Raw genomic sequence first — 23138 nt, forward strand, 5'->3', positions numbered from 1 at the left:
TTTCACCCACAGTTCAAACACAGTGGCTAATTAAAAATTTAAATAGGAGTGATAACACAGTAGATATGAGGAGACCCTGGAAAGGAGAGTGTTTTAACAACTTGAGTATCGTGCAAGGATAAATACTCAGGATGAAAAAATCATAGATTCTGATAGATTTTCAGGATGAAAAACAAAATGGTAAAATAACAAACCCTGAGCGTGTACCCGACCCCTCCCCCACTAACTCTTCGGAGTCCCAGTCGTTTCTCAGACAAATGGGAAACAAACAGGAAATTTCTACCAAGTGGTAGTTGAATCTTTTCTTTTTAGACTCTGGCGAGGTCACAGAACTCCCTACCGTGCTCCCTTCCCCCCAGCAGCCTTTTCATTCGTAAATAATTGCAACTGTCCCAGAGTTTATTCTTGTATTGAATTAAAATTTATCCCCGAAATCTGACGCCACCAGCTTATCTCTTTTCAATTATAGAATGAGTCTAAATAATCTCCCAGAATTCGTTGTTTTTCACATCTTCATAATCTTTCCTGATTATGTCCTGAACCAATAAAAGAATCATCTGAGAAGAATTTGTGACACTATCATTTGAATGGTTTCTCTTAGTCATGTTTGACATATGATCAGAAAATCTAAAATTAAAGTATTTAATTAAGTCTCTAAAATAAATTTATTTCGGTGGCGCTCTATGGCTTGCCATGGCTTTTCATTAGGGATAACCAGTGCTATCAACTTTATGATGGGTTTAAATGTTTTTTCCTGTGATTCTTTACCCACACTGTCTGTGGCAGTAAATTTCATTAGCCAAAGGCGCCTTTCTGGTCATGGAATTCTGACGATTCTATTTCTGAGTCCTGTTCTGATTTAAAATTTTTGTGTTTGACTTCAGAAAGTAATAGCTTCTTGGCTTGTCACTGTATATGGTAAATTCAATATCCCCTGCATGGTTTTTCTAAATATATATCTTATTTATGTCACTGTGAACAATAAAAAAAAAATTACGCGAGATTTGTGTTCCCTAGGCCTTTCAGCAGGAAATTTCACTGAACCACAATAAGATCGAACAGATAATTGCCCAAGGAGAGCAGCTCATAGAGAAGAGCGAGCCGTTGGATGCCGCAGTCATCGAGGAGGAGCTGGACGAACTCCAGCGTTACTGTCAGGAGGTCTTCGGGCGCGTGGAGAGATACCATAAGAAACTGATTCGCCTGCCTGTATGTGATCTGTTTTTTGTTTTTTTGTTTTTTTTTTTTTCATTTTCACTAAGTCTAAAGAGAAGTAGTTGCATGGCGTTAGTTAGCACTGGACAGTGGCCAAAATCCCAGACTCAGGAGCTAGAATACTGGGGTTCCAGTCTGAGCTCTGACGCATGTTGGCTACGTAACCTTGGGCAAGTTACTCCCCATCTCTTGCCTTGGTGTCCTCAAATGTGACAGTGGTTTAATACTTCCTTGTAGACAGGACTGCTTCGGGTATGAAACAAGTTAATACATAATGTAAAACCTTAAGGAGTACTTGGCACACATCTTCTGTGGAAGATAAAGACGCTTCTAGAAGAAATAGGGAGACGAAAGTGAGAAATGGAAACAGTTGCTCAATTGATGAAGTTGTTTAGTTGAATTTTTTTTCTCTCCCCCATTCCTAACTGCTACCATAACCACACCACAAAATGTTATTAGAATATTTGGAATATTCTGTGATTAAAAAAAAATATTTTGCATCTGGGATATAAGGTAAAAAAAGACCAGGTAAAGTTTTATTAGTAATTTCCTTTTGTTCGTGAAATGTGCCATTGTGTAACTGTTGTGTTGCAGGCATGCTACTAGGCTGCCTTTATTTACATTATCTTATTTAATCTTAATTATTTGAAGTATGTTTTAATATTATTTCCATTTCAACAGGGATAAAAACTGGAGCTTTGGTAGGTTAATTTATAAGACATTTTTAAAAGTGATTGGAGGATTCTTACTTATTTGCTGATAGAAAGTTATAAATTATCCCCACTGAGGTAAGAATATGGCCCAGATAAGCTCGAACACTGAGATTGGGTGAAAGGCAGAACAGGAAGTGGTAAGGGCATCACCTGACCGCTGCAGTAATGGAGTTGGCTTGACTACATTTCTAGCTCCCAGATGATGAGCATGACCTCTCTGACCGGGAGCTGGAGCTGGATGACTCCGCAGCTCTCTCCGACCTCCACTGGCGTGACACCTCTGTGGACGGCGTGCTTTCCCCCCAGCCTTCCTCCAACCCCTCCCTCTCACTCGCCCAGCCCCTGCGGAGCGAGCGGTCAGGACGAGACACCCCTGCCAGTGTGGACTCCATCCCCCTGGAGTGGGACCATGACTATGACCTCAGTCGTGACCTGGAGTCTGCTGTGTCCAGAACGCTGCCCTCTGAGGACGAAGAGGGTCAGGATGATAAGGATTTCTACCTCAGGGGAGCTGTTGGCTTATCAGGTAAGACAGAGCTCTTCCGATAGGCCAGCTTGAAAGAAAATAAAAGGGACTGCGTATCGTATTTGAAATGTGTAAACGAAGAACAATCCTCTTCTTCCTTTCTCCATGAGAGTAAATTGCACATCATAGAATAATCAGGTATTAATGTGATTACCAGAGACAAAAATTGGCATGGCCATTGGTTTATCCCAAATACACTTACGTTCTTACTGTGTGACAAGCACTGTGTACGTATTAAGGATACATGGTTCCTTTTGTTCTCAAAGAGCTTACACTCTAGTGTGAAACACAGACAGGTAAGCAACACCTATGTGAAGTGTTGGTGCTCAGACAGTAACGGACACAGACAGGGTGGTACAGAGACACTGCCAAGCGGTGTCCAACCAGAGCTTTGAGGAAAGGCTTTAGGGAAAAGACTCTTGAGCTGAGACTCAGAGCTCACGACAGTTGGTCAGATAGACACAGCGAAGTTCAGAGGTAGAGAGGAGAGGTTGCCCACCTAGCTTTATGATCAGAGCTTTGGTCACCCAAAATTTGTCTGGAATGACAAGGCTGTAGCCTGAGAGACACAGAGCAAACAAAGAGGAGGTGGAAAGGCAAAACGAAGACCTGGTCGGACAGCAGCCTACTTGCTGTGGAAGGGAATTCTCTCCCGAAGGCGCTGGAGCACCATCGCAGATCTCTAAGGAGGAGGTGACATGACCAGATACGTACTTCCACCGAACCTGTCTCAGTACGGTAGGGAAGGGATCGCATGGGAGAAGGGCTCAGGTGGAAACATTTTATGATTAAGGACAGAGAGACCATGGTGGCCTGAACTAAGGAACAACACTGGGGATGGAGAGAATAGAAGAGAAGTGACAAATCCTGACAAGTCTCTTCCTTACGTCATGGTTGATTGAACTGGGATTGAGGCAACTTCCGGACTTGGGTATCCTGGGGAAAGGTGCAGGTCGCTCAGGGCCCTGAGGACCTCAAGAGGGAGAGAAGGTTGTGGGTGCCTATGGGCTGGGGGCAGGGCAGCGAGAAAAGGGTGCTGATTCGGTTGTGCACACCCTGAATTTGAGATACAGTAGAATAGACCAAAGGAATACTCAGCAATAGATGCATGGTCTGAAATTCCAGAACTGGAAATGCGGATTGGGTGACAGTCCATGTACACACGGTAATTGTTCACGAGGGAAGGGAGAAAATCACCCAGGAAAAATGTATAAAGCAAAACAAGAAAGACAAAACCCCAGGAAGCACATATAGTGAAGGGGTGGGCAGAGAAAGAGGAACGTTATAAGGAAAATGAGTAAAAATAGAATAATCAGAGGCAAATCCACGGCACTTATAGATGTGTCTCACACGTTCTCCAAAAGGCTGTATCTGCTTGTCTCTGGTGGTTCACATTTGGATTCCCCAGGGTATATCACTGTCTAAAAAGAAAATGATTTCCCTCATTTCTGTTTAGTTTTTACAGTAGCGCCTAATAAGCATTTCTTGTTTATAGCAGAGCTCTCAAGTATACAGCCATCAGCCACATGTGACTGAACATACTGAGCCCTGAAATGTGACTACGCAAAATGGAGATTTGCCATGTCAAATGTACTTAGGTTTTACAAGTTTCAAAGACTCAGCACAAAGAAAGAATGTAAAATAATAACAATATTTATGGTAGTTACACATCATAATTCGGATATATTGGTTTAGCAAAGTAAAGCACCGAAATTATTTTCATCTGTTTCTTGTTACTTTTTTAAATGTGGCTCTTAGAGCCTTTAAAATGACATGTGGCTCACCTTATTTCTACGAGACAGCGCTGCTCTAGAATCCGTCTGGATTAAATCTCAGTTCCGCCAATTATTACCTGTTGATACTGGGATAGGTCTTTGAATTCCTCTGGATCTCAGCTTTCTCGGCAATAAAATGGGAATAAGACTTCCCTGAACCCTATAGGGTTTCTTCAAAGATAAATGCGTGCTTAAAACAGTGCTTGGCTCCAGAAAGCACCCTCAGTGGGAGCTCTGACGATTTTATTTTAGGAAACCTTTGGTACGTGTGTTCACACTCCTCTGCATATTCAAGAGCTGTCTGTCTAGAGCGACTAACTTCCTTTTTTTCCCTAGGAAGGTTATTTCCCGCCACAAGGAATCTAGCTGTCAACTTAGACTGTGCTCTTTTTGCAGATGTAATGATCCCCGAAAGTCCTGAAGCCTATGTAAAACTCACAGAAAGTGCAATCAGAAATACCTCTGGTAGGCACCAAAAGCCAAAGCAAGCCCCCCTCCCTCACCTGTAACAAACCTCCTCTCCGAGCACATCTGCTGTCCCTCTCGCAGCTCTGTGGCACTGGCATGTTAAGGAACCACCTCCTCCTTTCACTGCTGCAGTAGAAAGAAACAAACAAAACCTAAAACTATTCTGTTGATCAACACCAAGAATAAGATTTTAGTAATCAAGTTGCAGTGAAATAACTTCTCAACTTGTTAAATGGGAATGAGTCCCATTAGGTACAGACCTCTGCTGCCCACGCACGGCAGAAAGTACTTGATGGAAGCACTAGTGTTTCGGCATCTGTGCCCCGGCACCCTGCTTCAGGGTAGCCACACTGACTTTATGACTTCCAGATCTCAGGGCTCCCGTCCCACACCCACCCAGCCTGCACATGTGACCTCAGGCCCCCCATTCATTGTCCTCATCTCAAGGGCCACATACAAAACGAGGGGTGAGACCAGATGTCTGGCTCTAAAAAAAAATTCTAATCGACCTTAATAAGGCATACTGCATAAAATAAAGAAAGGAGAATTGAACCAATTTTGTTTCATGTTACACTAGATTAACTACAGTTCAGCATAATTGAGCAGTTTGGGGGAAGGTGGAGAGAATAGGGTTCAACCACAACGATGAATATTGAATTGCAAAGGTGTTAGTTTACAATTAGTCTTTGAAGCAAAGTCGTGTTAGCGAAACAGTGACTTTCTGAGTGACCCCAGTGAGAGACCTCATCCAGGTGTATTTGGAAGCCTTTAAAAAAATAATTCATAAAGCTTACTAATACATGTTCTGCTCTCACCCTGTGTCAGCTTCACTCTGACCACCAACATTCTTGTTCAGTTCGTTCAGAAATCCTAGCACACGCACATTTTGCATACACACACCTCACACTTGGAAAGGCGATGAGCCGAGAGTTCCGGGCTCTGACAAAAAGCATGCTTCGAGGCAAACGCTGAAATCTTGGCTTTCTCCCAGTTTGGGTTTGGGTTTTAAACAAAAGCCAGCCCTTGGTTGTTTGGCTTCTCCACCCATACGTAACCCAAGCCAGTCTTAAGTGAATGAGGCAGCCACGGGTGACTGTCTTCCACCGAGCACGCGGTCTTCTGTGGAGATGCAGAAAGAAAACAGAGGATTGTGCCTTTTTCTGCTTGATAATGCCTGCAGAGGGAATATGAGACATAACTGCCTCTTGGTTTGGGGGAGCAGAAGGCACCTTGTTAGGCTTCTGGAGAGGCCATCCACAGCCTAGAGCTTGTAGATTCTCAGGGAATCTGCTGGAAGCAGAAAGGACACCCAGGCTGGTAGAGCCCGCTGCAGAACCTCTTTGCAGTATCGGGCCTGGTAGCCAACCACATTCATTGATCGGTCTGGTCTTTGAACGTCTTAACTCACCAGCGCGTTAGTACTAAATTTGCTTTGTAATGACGCACACATACGCCATTCCTGTACCGCCTTAACCGAAGTAATTTCTCCAACTGCTCCTTGACTGTCAAGCGTGTTAAAGGTTCTTGTGGTTAACACCGCAGGAGCTCCCAGTGCCTTAGAGTCACAGATCCGACAACTGGACAGAGCCTTGGATGAGAGCCGTTTTCAGATGCAGCAAACTGAAAACATTATCCGCAGCAAAACTCCCACAGGACCAGAGCTAGACTCCACCTACAGGGGCTACGTGAGTATCCTGACCCTTGTCATCCCCGCATGTACCTGGGAATCATAGCTGTGTGACAGAGAACAGTCTGTCTGCGGCACATGGCTTTCTGAGCTATCGAAGCACCATGCCGCCCTTGGACTCACGCGATTGGGTGTAGAAAACAAAGCCACGCTAGCAGGTTACCTTTTGAGTAAAACTGGCCCATGCTCAGACGCACTGACCTACTACAGTGACCAGCCTGTTCCTTTACATGGAGAACTGAGTGAGCCCCATTTAATTGAAAGCAACAAAATGCATTGGCTCCCAAAAGTGATTAGACTTTTTTCCAAACTCAGCTAATAATTTTGGGGCCAAGGTTATCCTTGGAACAACAGATTTAGCTAATTGATTACTAACATGAAATATACATACACACACACACACACACACACACACACACACACACATATGTATTTATACACACACATTTTTTTCTGGGGTTTATTGGTTCACTTACTGGATTTAGGAATATTTTTATCCTCTATTGTATGTGCTTATTCTGGAGAAAATAAATCGGACTAACAAGAAGGATTTGGGGGAAAGATGGCAAAAGATTGTACATATTACTAACTTCTGTTTTCGAAGTTCCTACCTAGTAAAGTATATACTAAGTTTATTTGCTCTGCTCAAGTTACTGATCAAATAATTTTTCCTAGAGAACTACCCATTTTCCTACACATGCTTAAGCAAGAGAATGGACATTGGGGAGGGTATGTACTATGGTGAGTGCTGTGAAATGTGTAAGACTGATGATTCACAGACCTGTACCCCTGGGGCAAATAGCACAGTATATGTCAATAAAAATAAATAAATAAATAAATAAATCTCTTCCATGGCTCATACTTTCTTTTCACACCCTAAAGACTGCCTAGTAAAAGTAAAGAAAAATTAATTTCCCTAAATCTAATGATAACTCCTATGTACTGCTTTTTGAAACCAGGGAAGGTTTAATTGTGAGGAATTAATGTTGACATTAATATCCTCACAATTACAGAAGAGTAATCAATGATGAGTTTACTTCCTGTCCAGTTGGGCCAACTTCTATTATAGTGAAACTTCTTTTTTTAAAAATATGATAAGGTTCCCAGCACTGTTTATTGAAGAGACTGCTTTTTTCCACTGGATATTTTTTCCTGCTTTGTTGAAGATTATTTGACCATAGACTTGAGGGTCCGTATCTGGGCTCTCTACTCTGTTCCACTGGTCTGTGTGTCTGTTTTTGTGCCGGTACCGTGCTGTCTTGGTGATCAGAGCTTTGTAGTAAAGCTTGAAATCAGGCAACGTGATGCCTGCCGCCAGCTTTGTTTTTCTTTTTCAACATTTCCTTAGCAATTCAGGGTCTCTTCTGGTTCCATACAAATTTTAGGATTGCTTGTTTCAACACTTTGAAAAATGCCAGTGGAATTTTGATCGGGATGGCATTGAAAGTATAGATGGCTCTAGGCAGTATAGACATTTTAACAATGTTTATTCTTCCCATCCAAGAGCATGGAATGTTTTTCCATCTTTTTGTGTCTTCTTCAATTTCTTTCATGAGTGTTCTGTAGTTCCTCGAGCACAGATCCTTTACCTCTTTGGTTAGGTTTATTCCCAGGTATCTATGGTTCTTGATGCTATAGTAAATGGTATCAATTCTCTAATTTCCCTTTCTATAGTTTTATTGGTAGTGTATAAGGAAGCAACTGATGTCTATGCACTGATTTTGTATTCTGCCACATTACTGAATTGCTGTATGAGTTCTAGTAATTTGGTGGTGCATAAACAATGAATCTTGGAACACTGAAAAATAAAATTAAATTTAAAATAAATAAATAAGTAAATAAATACATACATACATACAAATACTTGAACCTTTGAAAAAATATATGGTAAGGGTTCATGGTGACCATGCTGACATCACTGAGATTGTACTCAGTCTCAGTCAAATACAGTCAAATTTCATAGCAGTGTGATTTGTTAAAGGCTTTGACACAGAACTTTATGGTTAGTAGAGCAGGAGTTCTTTGAATGCTGTACATGATACTAAACTTGGAAAGTTTTCCTTTGATGTTAGAATTTATTCCCTTAACACCTATTAAACTTCTCTTAAATTTTCTTGTGAAATAGTTGGCTTTAATAGTACTTTCTGCTTCTAAGTATTTTAATTATTTAATGCAAAAAAATGTTCCTTTGGGATTTGTGGTGATATTATTGTTCCCACATTTCAACTTAGGAAAGAAGAAGCAACTTGCCAAGAATTATATATTGTATTGCCAGCTGAAGGCTCTGAGTTTTAAATCCCAGATTGCTTTTTAGTCTGTTTTGTCTCAGAGATGTAAAAGAAATTTTGAGGGATTCTCATGCAAAACCTACTATGTGATGTGTATCTTCAAGGCACGGCCCTGCATGTGTATGAATGTAACCTATGTTCCAGAAACATTTTTTTTTAATTAACATGTAATGTATTATTCGCCAGGGGTACAGGTCTGCGAATCATCAGGCTTACACATTACACAGCACTCACCACAGCACATACCCTCCCCAATATCCATAACCCAACCACCCTATCCCCACCCCCCACCCACCCCCCGGCAACCCTCAGTTTGTTTCCTGAGATTGAGTCTCTTACAGTTTGTCTCCCTCCCAATCCCATCTTATTTCATTTTGAACTTGATTTTTTGTTTTGTTTTGTTTTTAGCAGATTTTTTTCCCCACAGAGCCGTAGAACACAGCCACTGTCCTTTTTAAGGAACTAGAAAGATATTTCCCCCCAGAAGCTCTTGCCCTTGTGAAAATCTGAGAATTCTGTGACGGGGGCCCATTTTCTGTGTCTCAACAGATGAAACTGCTGAGTGAATGCAGCGGCAGTATCGACTCCGTGAAGAGACTAGAACACAAACTGAAGGAGGAAGAAGAGAATTTCCCCGGCTTCATTAACCTGAATACTACGGAAACCCAAACGGCTGGTGAGTGAGTGGTGCTCAGTCCAGGAAAGAGGGACATAGACGATCCTGAAATACCTTGCTGCCCCTGTGTGACCCTGTGTGGCTCATCTCGCTTTACACGATTCTCCCCTTAGAGCTTCTCTCCATGTTACAATGATCTCCTGGCAGAAGGGGTGGGGAACAGCACCACCGTGTTCTCTTCCACATCCCATTTTTTTTTAATGCATTCTCTGAAACATCTCTTGTCTGGCATTTTATTTTATTTTATTTTTAAAGCTTTATTTATTTAATTGAGGAAGAAAGAGTGCGCCTGGGGGAAGGGGGAGAGGAAGAGGAAGAGAGAATCCCAAGCAGACTCCACACTGAGCGCAGAGCCCGACACGGGTCTCGATCTCAGAACCCTGAGATCATGACCTGAGCTGAAATCAAGAGTCAGCGTTTAACTGACTGAGCCACCCAGACTCCCCTCGTCTGGCATTTTATTTGTGTGCTTTCTGAGTTCTGTTAACCAACTGAATATTATCTTCAGGCACATAACTGCTTATTACTTCATACAGGTCTTTATGGGATTAAATCCTATATAGTTGTTTTTTTACCCCATTATCATTAAAAATGCAGGTAGGATAAACACAGCCATTATGCTGTTTTGTCTTGTTTTGTTCTTACAGCTGACAACAACAGACGTGCCTGTTAGAATTATGTTTCCTCACATCTTCTCCAACATTTGTTATTTCTTGCCTTGTCACTTTTTGCCATCCTAACCAGGGTAAGGTGTCGGTGGGAAGGCAAGCGGAGGCAGCCACTTTGGGAAACCGTGTGGAGGTTCCTCAAAAAGTTAAAAATAGAGATACTCTGTGACCCAGCAATTGCACTACTGGGTGTTTACCCCAAAGATACAGATGCCGGGAAAAGAAGGGCCATCTGTACCCCAGTGTTCATAGCAGCAATGGCTGCAGTCGCCAAACTGTGGAAGAGCTGAGGTGCCCTTCAACAGATGAATGGATGAAGAAGATGTGGTCCATATGCACAATGGAATATTACTCAGCCATCAGAAAGGATGAATGTCCACCATTTGGATGGACATAGGTGGAACTGGAGGGGCTTATGCTAGATGAAATAAGTCAAGCAGAGGGGCGCCTGGGTGGCTCAGTGGGTTATGCCTCTGCCTTCGGGTCAGGTCATGATCTCAGGGTCGTGGGATCGAGCCCTGCATCGGGCTCTCTGCTCAGCAGGGAACCTGCTTCCTCCCCCTCTCTCTGCCTGCCTCTCTGCCTACTTGTGATCTCTGTCTGTCAAATAAATAAATAAAATCTTAAAAAAAAAAAAGTCAAACAGAAAGACAGTTATCATATGGTTTCACTTACATGTGGAACGTAAGGAATGGCATGGAGGACATTAGGAGAAGGAAGGGAAAAATGAAGGGGGGATATCAGAGGGGGAGATGAGCCATGAGAGACTATGGGCTCCAGGAAACAAACTGAGGGTTTCAGAGGGGAGGGGAGTCCGTGGATGGGTTGGCTCAGTGATGGGTATTAACGAGGTGCGTATTGCATGGAGAACTGGGTGTTATACACAATGAATCATGGAACACTATAAAAAAAGAAAAAGAATTAGCTTTTTTTAAGATTTTTTTTTTATTTATTTGACAGAGACACAGCAAGAGAGGGAACACGAGCTAAGTGAGTGGGAGCAAGAGAAGCAGGCTCCCTGCTGAACAGAGAGCCCGACGCAGGGCTGGGTCCCAGGACCCTTGGATCATGAGCTGAGCAGAACACAGACGCTTAACAACTGAGCCTCCCAGGCGCTCAGATTACTTTTCTTTTTGTTGTTACTTATCAGTAGCTACCAATGTGTGTTTAAGGCATTTCCCAGACATCCTGTGCAGAGAAATGCAGCTTACTAACCTGTGTGTGTCGGGTCCCGCCAGGTGTGATCGACCGGTGGGAACTCATCCAGGCGCAGGCCCTGAGCAAGGAGCTGAGAATGAAACAGAGCCTCCAGAAGTGGCAGCAGTTCCAGGCAGACCTGCACAGCATCTGGACGTGGCTGGGGGAGGCGGAGCAGGAGCTGGAGCAGCTGCGGCGCCTGGAGCTCAGCACCGACATCCAGGCTATCGAGCTCCAAATCAAAAAGCTCAAGGTAGCTGCCCTCACTGCCACGTGCACTGCCTGCCCCCACGAAACCACTAGCTCTAGCTGATCTGTTGTCACCCAGCCACAGGGAAGCTGTGGACAGAGACAGACACGAATGCCCTCCTCTCTGGCAACCGTCGCAAACCAGTACTTACAGAGCAGGCTGGGAAGGGCGAAAGATGGACCATGTCGTAGAACCAGCCCCCACGTAAATAAACAATCACGTATGATTTCATGACTTGGTTCTTTAGGAATGACTAATCGTAAAAGTTCATGAAACACCCAGGAACTTCTGGGACCTGATTAGCCTCTTTTAAAGGAAATGCAGAAACGACCTGGTTCCTGCAAGTCTGTATCTAGAACTAGAGAGGTTTCCTCTCCAAGACAGCATCTCTGACTTTGTGGAGACGTAGTAAAATTGTGGGACACTCTGGAGGCAGCAGAACATCCAAAGTTGATTATAATAGTCACAGAAGCAATGTGCGGTGTAATGAATACAGCAAAACAAAACTGTGGAGTAATTAGGGCTAGAGCACCTGGCATGTGCACTTGAGTTTGACCTAGATGGCTGTCTGTCCACACAGGATCATGTCCTTTAGCTCCATCTCCGGGTCTTAACTCTCCTCCTTAGCACAGTTCTTGAAGTGCATTACTATGCAGAGACTTTTAGAAGCATACTCTGGACTGAGAGCCCAGTTTGTTTTTAGTAGCTCCTTCAGTCTTGTCTTTTCGTTTAGAGAACATCGAGATACACTCTTCCTCAGAATGGAACTACCTAGGCTCTCCAGGCTCAAGGGTCAAGTGTGCTGCTTTTGAGTCTCTTGGGTTTCATGTGTGTCATCTATTTTGGAGTGATGTTTTGGTGGCTTGTTTTGGTTGTTGTTTGTTTTAAATTTCCAGAGAAATGAGTCTTCCCCACTGTGGCTCTGATTTCTTCTTATAGAACTAGCCTCTGCACCAGCCCCATCGATTTCTGGATGAAGCATCAGATGGGAGATGTGACTTATATTCTCCGGATTATAAAATACGGTTTTCTCTAGAATACTTAAGTTATTTTAGTTCCTCTCTGGGAAAATGTAAGGCAGTGTGTATGATGACAGACTCCTTAAAAAGCTGATAAAATGAATGTTGGCCAGAGTCTGAGACCTAAGTGAAATTAGGGTGGGAAAATGAGACCTTGAACGTCAGCCTGTGTGATAAGAAGCAGCCACCCTCCACGTGCCCTCCCAGTCCTTCCTGTCTGTTTCCTGAGGATAAGTCTGTGGAATAACCAAGTGTCTTTCCACAGTATACCTTGATCTTACAATATCTCTGTGGTCAAATCTATATTACAGCATTTTAAGAATCTTTTGGAAAGTGAAAAATTAAGACAAGCTGGCAACATAACAGAAACGTTGAGAACTTAGAAGAAAATGTAACATGGGCAGATGTGGTTTGCAGGATCACTGACCTGAAACTAATCTAGGGATGTTTCAACAATACCCAGATACTGAATCATTAATGTGTAATCATGTGCTACACAAGTTCTTGAGATAGTTCTAGATTTCTGGGAAAGGCATTGAGCAAAAACCAGTTGCCTAGTTTCTTGTGAAACCAAACTGAATTGGTGAGCTGTTGACATACCCATCCATTCTCTCAGCCATCACAGGAATGTGGCCTGTGACACCAGCAGGGCTCTCCCCTTCTGGGCCACTAACTCTCTGTGCCTGTCAAGTCCAAACAGCTGGAGGCTGAGGCCTGGGAACCTGCCTACTTTCAAGTTTCCCATTTCATTTTTCTGCACACAACTTGGAGTCCCACTGGTCTAGTGATGAGATTCTTAGGCTAGAACATTTCCTCTTGCCCAGAACTCTTCGAGCCAGGTCTGGGTGTGTGTGGTTTTATCCCTGTTGGACTCCCACGCTGTGAGCTGAGTTCATCAACTCCTTAGTTCATTGCACAGGGTCATCAGCGTTTCCTGCAAAGTTCCTCTTAATTTATTTATCCTTTTCCCCCACTTTTTAAATTTCCATTCCTGAAGCCCATGGCAAGCCTTCTTAAATACTGAATGAGTATTCATTCATATATGCATGAAAAATGTGGATTTGTGTGTGTGCGTGTGCCTTTTAAATCACATAAATACTGTTATATTGCATATACTGTTCTGTTTCTGACTCTCACTCTACACCATATTTTAAAACCCACTCAAGTTGTCCAGTGTACGTCTAATCCATTTCCTTTACCTATAGTGTGGCCCTCGGTGGTGTGCACCACTGTCTCTTAACTAGCCGTTCAGTTAAGGCCCGTTTTAATGAATGGATCTTTTAATTTGGGTGAAGCATTCCCTAAGGTCTTAAACCGTGCTCTAAATGTTTTTATTGTTATTTTCTTTCTTTCGTGGTTCTCCTTTCTCTTTGTAGGAGCTCCAGAAAGCCGTGGACCACCGCAAAGCCATCATCCTCTCCATCAACCTGTGCAGCTCCGAGTTCACCCAGACCGGCAGTGAGAAGAGCCAGGATCTGCAAGACCGCTTGTGCCAGATGAACGGGCGCTGGGACCGGGTGTGCTCGCTGCTGGAAGAGTGGCGGGGCCTGCTCCAGGACGCGCTGATGCAGTGTCAGGTTCGTGGGAGTCACACATTTCCAGGGTAGCTGAGTCTGGGACTTGACTTATCAAGGTCACTTCAAGAGATGCCATCATTCCCCAGTGCCAGGATTTGAACGAGATAACTTCGTGCCCAAACTACTCATTATACTGGAGAATCTGTACATCTGAACAGGAGTTCAGGCAGCTGGACCCTGTCTTGTATCCAGCTATCTGAACTAGTCCCACAAGTTTATCTCAGCCCCGACTCATTCATTCATTCATTCATTCATTCATTCATTTATTCAACTGATACTTACTGAGCATGTTGGCAGACATCTCCTGAACACGAAAGTGAGCATTACAAATATTGGCTCATCCATTTTACCATAGTTATTTGATGAGTGCCTACTCCCTGGCGGAGCAGTCAGGATACAACAGCCTCTACTTCTGTTTGGGAAGACAAACAGTACAATGCAAGTATTGCTGGGACGCCTGGGTGGCTCAGTTGGTTGGGTGTCTGTCTTCAGCTCGGGCTATGATCCCAGGGTTCTGGGATCAAGTCAGGCTCCTTCCTCAGGGGGGAGCCTGCTTCTCCCTCTTCCTGCTGCTCCCCCTGCTTATGCTCTCTCTCTCTCTCTCTCTCTCTCGCTCTCACACACACACACACACACAAATAAATACATTTTTTAAAAATACAAGTAATTGCTTAACCAAAATGCTTACAAGTGTCGATGATAAGATGAGAAAAGCCACTTTGGGATAGAGGTGAGGGAACTTCTAGGAATCTTGGAGCCGACACTGGAGGGATTTTGCCAGACAGAGCCAATGGGATGTCCCATAAACAGGAAAGAGCTTACTGTCTTTAAGGTCAGAAAAGAGGCCCGTGGGATCAGAATGTCGTCAGAGAGGCAGGGAGTGATCAGGAAGACCAGGGAGATGCTTCGCGACCGGATCACGCAGGGCCCTGTAGGTCCGAAGCAGGAGCGGAGGGCATCTGAGCACAGTGCAGACCTGCTTCCCAGGTCCGCATGTGCCCCAGGAATACCCTGAAAGCAGGCACTCAGGCTGTTGTTTCACCCGTGGGCCCCCTCCCTGTCCTGTGCTTAAGAGATTTTCAGTGACTACGTGTTGAATAAATGAATGAACAAATGGATGAATGAAGGACATGGGGACCAGATTAAGGCCTTACAACATGGGAAGGTTTGAATAGAAGGGAAGAGCCGGGAGCAGAGTTGTTTCCTTCCACACTGTATAGTAACCCTAGAAATTAAGTACCCGAGGCCAGTATTTCCTTTTGTCCAAATTCCCCCCTCAAATAGCGAACTACATGCTCTTGGTGAGAATGTGAACTCAGATCATTGCCACAGCACTGGTGCCTTTCTCAGAAAGGAATTGTGCCTCAGACCTTAAATGCAACGTATCTTTGCTAGGGGTACCAACTGTAAAGACTGGAAATTGAAGCTGTGAGGGAAAGAAAAATACATTATTCAAGATGATTTTATACTCCATTTTTTTTTTCTCCATAGGATTTCCATGAAATGAGTCATGGTTTGCTGCTTATGCTGGAAAACATCGACAGAAGGAAAAATGAAATTGTGCCTATTGATTCTAACCTGGATGCAGAGACACTTCAAGACCATCACAGGCAGCTCATGGTAAGACGTGTGAGCTCTGGCAGCCTGGCTCGTCACCGCAGTCATCCATTTCATGTACAGAAAAAGAATGTGGGTGATAATATATATATATATATATATATATATATATATATATATATATATATATTTTACATTTTGCATACTGGTCTCTAACTTTCTCTTTTTTATTTGTTATGGTTTCTGATCTGGGGGAGGCAAACATGCTTATAGGAGACAATGTCTACCAGCTTTAGAATCTGGTTCTTTAGTCATTGCTCAGTTGTAGAAATCTTAGATGTTCTTCTTCTTAATGAGGTTGTTTTTACTAAAGCAGATCTTTGGCAATTATACTTATTTTTAATTTAAACTGTATTTGTTACATCTATGCATAAAATAAGAGTATATTGGGTGGCTTAAATTTTATTTTTATGGACATTGAAACTATTATTTAGAAAGAGACCATTAAGACTTCTAAGAAGAAATTAAGTGTGGTTACCTGGGTGGCTCAGTCAGTTAAGTGTCTGCCTTCGGCTCAGGTCATGATCCCAGGGTCCTTGGATCGATTCCCGCTTTGGGCTCCTTCTCAGTGGGGAGTCTGCGTCTCCCTCTACCCCTGCTCATGCTCCTTCTCTCACTCACTCTCCCTCTTTTAAATAAATAAATAGAATCTTAAAAAAAGAAAAAGAAGATGAAGAAATTTAGATTTAACAGTAACCTTGTCACCATGTTTTGTGAAAATGAAGACAAAAAGGAAAATGTGAAAAGTTATTTTCATTATCTGAGATGAAGAAAACATGCCAGTTCTCAAGGAGAAAGAAACTTTTTCTAGCACTGAATTCAAAAGGAAATTTGCAGAATCTTGGCGTAGATTCTTATACAAAGAACTTTAGACAATATAATGTACAGTGTAGTTAGGAGATTTTATAGAAGATAAAGCAGTATATTTGAGTTCCATTAGGAGAAAATGATTTGCATTTTGTAGCTTCTGTGTTTTTAAAATGTCATTTCTCAACATTTAATGCTTATTAACCTAACCAACAGAATTGATAGCTTTTGATTCAGTACCATAAAGGTCTTAGAAACCATGAGGGAATAGTTATGCAATGGCATTTTTACTGACTTTTGACCTCAGATATTAGTTGTAAATAATGAATCACTACCATAGCCTTCAAAAAATGTTGAACAAAGATCAGCGTATACTTAGACATACCTGAGTTTTGCTATATTTATATGTTAATGTTTCTCTTTCTGTATAAAAGAATATCTTATGTCTCTTTTGCTAAGTACTTGATATTTTAAGCACTTTCATGTATAATCACCAATTTGAACCTTTTAATATACTTACTGTGAACCAGGCAGGAAAGAGTATTATCATTTTCCGAAATGAGAAAACTTGAGATCAGGAAGGTTCAGGGGACTTACAGACTATTTTTGGCAGAGGCAGGGTTAGAACCCAGACCCCGATTCCCAACTGCCACAGGCTGCCTCATTCTTCCCTATGTGAGCACAGCATTCGGATATTTGGGTTTAATTGCCCGCTAAGTTAAACTGATGTCATTCTGCCTTTTTGGAATTTTCCCCAAATATCAAAAGTTGTTAGTAAAGCATTTCTTATCATGCACGTAGCAAATAAGGCATGAGCTCTTGGAATCCCAGCTCAGAGTGGCCTCACTGCAAGACATGTCTTGCCAACTCCTGGTGAACGCTGAAGGCACAGACTGTTTGGAAGCCAAAGAAAAAGTCCATGTAATTGGAAATCGGCTCAAACTTCTCTTGAAGGAGGTCAGTCGTCACATCAAGGAGCTGGAGAAGCTATTAGACATGTCAAGCAGTCAGCAGGTAAGCTCTAAGCAGACATCATTGTGTGGCATCTCTTAGAGGAAACCAAAGAAGCATCATCTTTATCCATTTTTAGAAGGACTTTGAAAATAGTACTTGTCAGAATAAAGCGCCCGCTCTCAATCACTGCTCTCACAAGCCCTGTCTGAAAATTCAAAAAAGGGACTTATAAACTTTTATACTAGGACACTGCTTTTGATTCTATTACATCAAAAAAAAAACCTCTTGCAATCGTTACCGCTAACCCTTTACCGTCTCTACTGTGGTATTGTATTTTACCCTGTTTATTTACAAATTCACACGTTTTCACATTTTCATTCACATGGCTGTGGTAGATCATAACCAGTCGTGGCGTCTGAGTTTTGTATTCAAACACCGGGAGGCATGAGATCTCCTGACACAGACGGCAATTCATTCATAGAGAATGTCTTCTGCTCATTTACTTTTTAGATTTTTTTTTTTTAAATCTAGATTTTTAAATCTAATTTTTAGATTTTTTTCTTAAATCTACTGCATCGTGGCCGTATTATTGGTTTTGAGAAATGCATCTGTAGAGACAGAGGGGCTTGGTAAGACTTCAAACAATCAGTTGCGAAATCTTGTTTTGAGCACACAAACACCCGCCCCATCGTAAGCCTGCAAAGGACCAGTCTCCTCTGAAAATCAGTAGTGCCAGACATACTACAAAAGCAGGCTCCTGGATGACTAAATTTTGTTTCTAACTCAAATGAATTGGTCTCTCCCTGGCCCGAGAGACCTGGAGTGTAAGATGAGTTCCTTCCCCTCCTCCTCTTCCACTCATCCCCATCTGTGTCATCAAGAAATGAGAGAGCTGTAAGTGACATAGGAGCAGCAAAAATGTGCCTGTATTTTCTAGCAGGACCAAATTTACAACCAGAAAAGTCCTGATACATTAGAAGAATTAGGTTCTGTTCTTACAGTTGTCTGATTCTATTTTGCCCAAAGAATGGTTTGATTTTACAGAGGATGGGTGGGGATGGGCTGGTAAATGCATTGGGGATAACCAAGCCATCATGGCCTTGGGACACGGAGTCATTGAAGGAATCTGTTTCCTACATAGGATTTGTCTTCCTGGTCTTCGGCTGATGAACTGGACACTTCGGGATCTGTGAGTCCTACTTCTGGAAGAAGCACCCCAAACAGACAAAGAACGGTAACTTTCCACTGGTCCTTCACAGTTGGCCCATGGGAGGGAACACAGGGACGTGACACAATCTATACCTACCTCAGGGTCCATAGGCTCCCCCTGGGGAGTGCAGGAGTCCCCCTACTGAAGAGGGTTGTCACACAGTAACCCAGCCAAGTGGTGTTTCCTCAGCCCTGCGGCATGGTCTCCCCACGTGCACTCAGGAATGGAAAAGAACATTCTGTTTTTCCAAAGAAGGAGGGCTCAAGGTGTGGTTGGTACAGGGAGACAAATTATTTCTCTTGCTCCAAGGGCCATCGATAGCATGGTGTTTCCTTATTTCTTTGGTGGCTCCTCCCTTCAAACCACTACCACCAGAGTCTACCTAAAAACGTAGGTTCCAGGTAAAGGGGCGTCTCAGCCAGAAGCAGACAAAACTGAGAGCGTCTCATGAGATCCGTGTATGTATGAGACAAGTGGAGGTTCTTTTGAACTCTCAAGCGAAGAAGCTCCTGAAGGTGGTTCTGACGGTTTGGGGCGACTGTGCTGCCCACACAGAGGCAACAGCTCAAGAGGCCTCAGCCACAGAGCCTTCGGGAGGCTGCTTCACTGGCATTCTGTGAGGACAGAAAGACGAATCTGGCCCCTGCTACCCTCTATACTTTGATTTCTCTGTGTAATTAGAAGCTTGTTTTTGTTTTGTTATTTTTTTGTCCGGCTTTATGATTATATTCATTTTTATTACATCCCATTTTCCTTAGTTTTTAGAAGTATTGATTTTGTTTGTACTATTTTTGTTATAAACACTCAAGTTCTATGCTGATAAATGTTATTATCTTATTTAGGATTGTTTTTTACTACATTCACTAGTTTCCTGTAGATCCTAGTTTAAGAATGTGAAGGAATACTGGCTTTTCGAGTCAAATTCTAGCCCTGATTTAACTTGTCGGGTCCTCAGCATTCTACAAAGAAAAATCTCATATTGCCGTTGTTATTTTTTATCTGCCGAGAATTTCAATACTGTTTCAGTGTTCTAGAAGACTAAGAAATAATGGTGTGCCAAGCCATATTGACCTTCATAGTTATTTTAAGTGAATCCTTGGCTGGTATAGTCACCTGTGTTTAGACCATGAAAAATGGGGGAAAATATACCCACTATAGTGGGGTCTCCAAACCCCGACTGTTTGTTTCCTCAGTGACGAATGCTAGAGATATGAATTTGTTTTGTTTCTTCCACAAAAGAAAAGCCAGTTTCCTGAATTCATGGTTACTGATCATTTCATTTGATTTATTTTTCCTTTGCCGCACTTTTAGTTTATTTTTTTTCAGTAGCTTGTCTTTATTTGCCTGGACTGAACATTCTTCTTTCTTTACCCCTGTTCATTGCAAACAGCCACGAGGCAAATGTAGTCTCTCACAGCCTGGACCCTCTGTCAGCAGTCCACATAGCAGGTACCTTATTCTCCTGGTTTCCACACTGTTCTAGAACTCCAAGAGGATGATGAAAATGGTCCATGATTTAGGTAGGCCTCTATCTGGTCTGCCTCAGGGTAGTTGAGAAATTTCTTGTTTCATCCGTACACCCTTTTTCTAGTAAATTGGAAGAGACTTTTCTAAGTGCAAAGTGTAAGTAAAGCCTGGAGCACAAAATATTTGGATCCCACCAGAATTTCATCTAACTATACATAGGCCATCTGGTACTTTTTGTCCCATTGTATTCTGTGTGTGTGGAAGGATTCGGTGCAGTGGATGGCACATTTGATTCATGGCAGACTTTCATCATCCTCTTTATTTCTAGATTTTACAATAAGACAGGTCATAGATCAATGAATTATTTTACCACTCACAGAACCCACAAATCTGAATAAAATATACTAACATCCCCAGCTTTTTATTTTATTTTCATGTTTTATCCAGATTGTGGGTTTTGAATTCTCAAAATGGCAAGTCCTAATTTGGTATTATTTAAAATTTATAAGCACCTTCTCTCTTTTGCTTATCCCAAAACTTCTCTTCTGCCAGCACACTCAGTCACTCACCTTCCTGACACTTGGCAAGCTCTTTCACGCTAGAGTCGAGAGAAGTCCGTGCCCCTGCCAGGGGGCGCCCAGAGAGCCCACGCACAGCTGCCACTCCGTGCTTCACGCCTGGCTTCCAACAGCCCCTTGTTCCTGCCCTTACTGGTGCTTTGCCTTCTTCGTTGTTGGTGTGATGTCTGTGCTGCTCTGCCCTTTCACTAATCAGTTCGTGTTCCCCTGGTTGACTTTTTAGACATGAAAATACTGTCCCTGGAGCTAATTTTTCGTTCCAAGCCCAAGCAGACTGTTCAAGTAGTTTGCCCCTCTGGAGACTTACCATTCCTGAGCTGGAATCTCAAGAGAGGCCAGCAAGTGTAGAGCTGAAAGCGATCCCTGAGTAATAGTTTTCGTTTTCCAGCTGCGTGCTGAAGGGTCTGGATGTTTGATTTGGTGATTCCTACTCAGCTGAAGCAATACAGAACATACTTTGATGTGCTTTTTGGTTTTAAGCCTTTACTTGCACCTTTTTTTTTCTTTCCCTTTGGTTTGGTTTGATGACAATTTTGTGGGGTTGTTTTTTTTTTTTTTTTTTTTTTTTTGGTCTATAATAAATCAATAATGAAATATGAATGGAGAAAAACTCACAAGGATTTTTAAAGATAATGGTGGAGATCTACAGCTGCTCTGATGTTCTCTTAGTCCCCTATAAGAAAAGCCAATCACGTACTAAAGACAGATTATTGTTTTGTCCATCTTGTCCACTACAAATTACTGATGGGCCATGAACAGAGATGGGCAATGTCCCCATAGCAGTCCTTTTAGGATACCAGAGATCAGTTCTTTGGTTGACATCAATGATGGTCTTTTACGTTACCATGCAACACCAAGAGCAACCACCTTTTGGTTCCTAAATATCACATCAGTCTGTAGCCCCAATTCTTTCAGTCGCATGGGTCTTCTGCAAATGTCCAAGGCATCATCTTCTAGGGCAGCAAGTGCTTCAGTGTGTCTCCTAATGGGGCTTTGCGGCTGGGACAGCCACCCTCTTACTGTGACATCCACAGGTGCCTTTCAGCTCTGCTCTGCCCAGCGCTATTTATTAACATCTTTCTGAGCACACAGCACAGTGTTTACTTCGCTCCATAGAGGGTCTGGAATACAAATGATCTACACCTGAAGGGCAGATGTCATCAAACACCTTGGCAGCCAGGTTGTGGTCAAACATTCTTGGACTTCTTAATTTCTTGGCACCTCTGTTTGGGGTGCACCCAACCCCGACAATGGAATGCGGAGTCCGCTGGGAAAGAATTAACTTCACTCATTATCCAAGCTGTCATGGTGTTCCTTTACGTTGAGACTTGAGAGTACCTTGTGTTTGATCTTGCACTGGTCCAGCAAATTTGAAAGCACAAACAGTTTAGAATGTTGACCCCAGCGATCTGCAATGGAAAATGATAGACACATATTCTTTCTAAGAGAGGAATGAGACTGAGCTGGAAGAAACCGTTTGAAGGAAGGGGGTTCTTACATTGTTTTTGTTGTTTAAGGTCTGGTATTCATAATACAGTTGCTTACCTGCTGTATATGATTTCAGGTTGATCTTATAGCCACAGTTCTATGTCCTCGTATCTAATATTCTAAGCCTACATATAACTTGATACCAGTATTTACTGTATTCCTCCTACGTTTACGTCCTGGGCTTACAAAATTACTACCACATGGTCCTTGCCATGTGTCAGAATCTGCAGATTCCCAAATCCATTACAAGGAGCTCCTCAAGACTCCCTGAAAATTATGAACATTTGAAAGACATTCATAGTAATCATTCGTCATTTTTAGATTAAATAGATTTAAGAAGGAATGTTTATGGTGGTCCAGCTGCATTTTATTTTTCTGCTTTTGACTTAAAATCATCTAACTCAATCACCAGTAAGTCTTCCCAACTCTACTGTCAATTATTTAAAGATGGCACACGGGAAGATTTTACTCCAGCTTCCAGCAAGGCAAAGGAGAAATTGCTCTATAGTGTGGATACAGTGATGTGATGACTTCATTCCAAAAGTTAACCACAAATTCTAAAACATATTCTAAATATTCAAACATGCAAAATTTCCTCAGACACCTTTGGTCTCTGGCACCTTCTACCCAGAGAACTAAGGTGGAAAGAGAAGCAGCAAATGAAAGGAAGGGGGAAAAAAAACTGTGAGCACTTTACTGTAAACACTGTCCAGTTTCTTTTTTTTAAATAAGCATTTTTTAAAGATTTTATTTATTTATTTGACAGAGATTATAAGTAGGCAGAGAGGCAGGCAGAGAGAAGAGGAAGCAGGCTTCTTACGGAGCAGAGAGCCCAATGTGGGGCTCAATCCCAGGACTCTGGGATCATGACCTGAGCTGAAGGCAGAGGCTTTAACCCACTGAGCCACCCAGGTGCCCCCACTGTCCAGTTTCTTATGGAATTTTTTTTTCAAGTCTT

At 42.6% G+C, this 23138-nt stretch overlaps 1 protein-coding gene across 4 annotated transcripts in view; it reads left to right on the forward strand.

Annotated features, from left to right (window-relative positions):
- Positions 1–23138, forward strand: part of LOC111158653 (nesprin-1) — a 167959-nt gene that overhangs the window by 139083 nt on the left and 5738 nt on the right. For 2 of the 4 annotated variants that reach the window (XM_022520843.1, XM_022520844.1), the window contains 11 exons: positions 1018–1209; positions 2121–2454; positions 4626–4694; positions 6240–6382; positions 9222–9348; positions 11255–11466; positions 13859–14059; positions 15551–15679; positions 17285–17497; positions 18579–18671; positions 20038–20096. In XM_022520843.1, coding sequence (XP_022376551.1) covers positions 1018–1209; positions 2121–2454; positions 4626–4694; positions 6240–6382; positions 9222–9348; positions 11255–11466; positions 13859–14059; positions 15551–15679; positions 17285–17497; positions 18579–18671; positions 20038–20096 — 1772 coding nt within the window. The remainder of the gene's footprint in view (positions 1–1017; positions 1210–2120; positions 2455–4625; positions 4695–6239; positions 6383–9221; positions 9349–11254; positions 11467–13858; positions 14060–15550; positions 15680–17284; positions 17498–18578; positions 18672–20037; positions 20097–23138) is intronic. The other 2 variants (XM_022520842.1, XM_022520841.1) reach the window with 2 other exon arrangements.

The sequence above is a fragment of the Enhydra lutris genome, unplaced genomic scaffold (assembly GCF_002288905.1).
Source record: "Enhydra lutris kenyoni isolate GAN:26980312 unplaced genomic scaffold, ASM228890v2 scaffoldscaffold62, whole genome shotgun sequence".
NCBI classification, from domain to species: domain Eukaryota; kingdom Metazoa; phylum Chordata; class Mammalia; order Carnivora; family Mustelidae; genus Enhydra; species Enhydra lutris.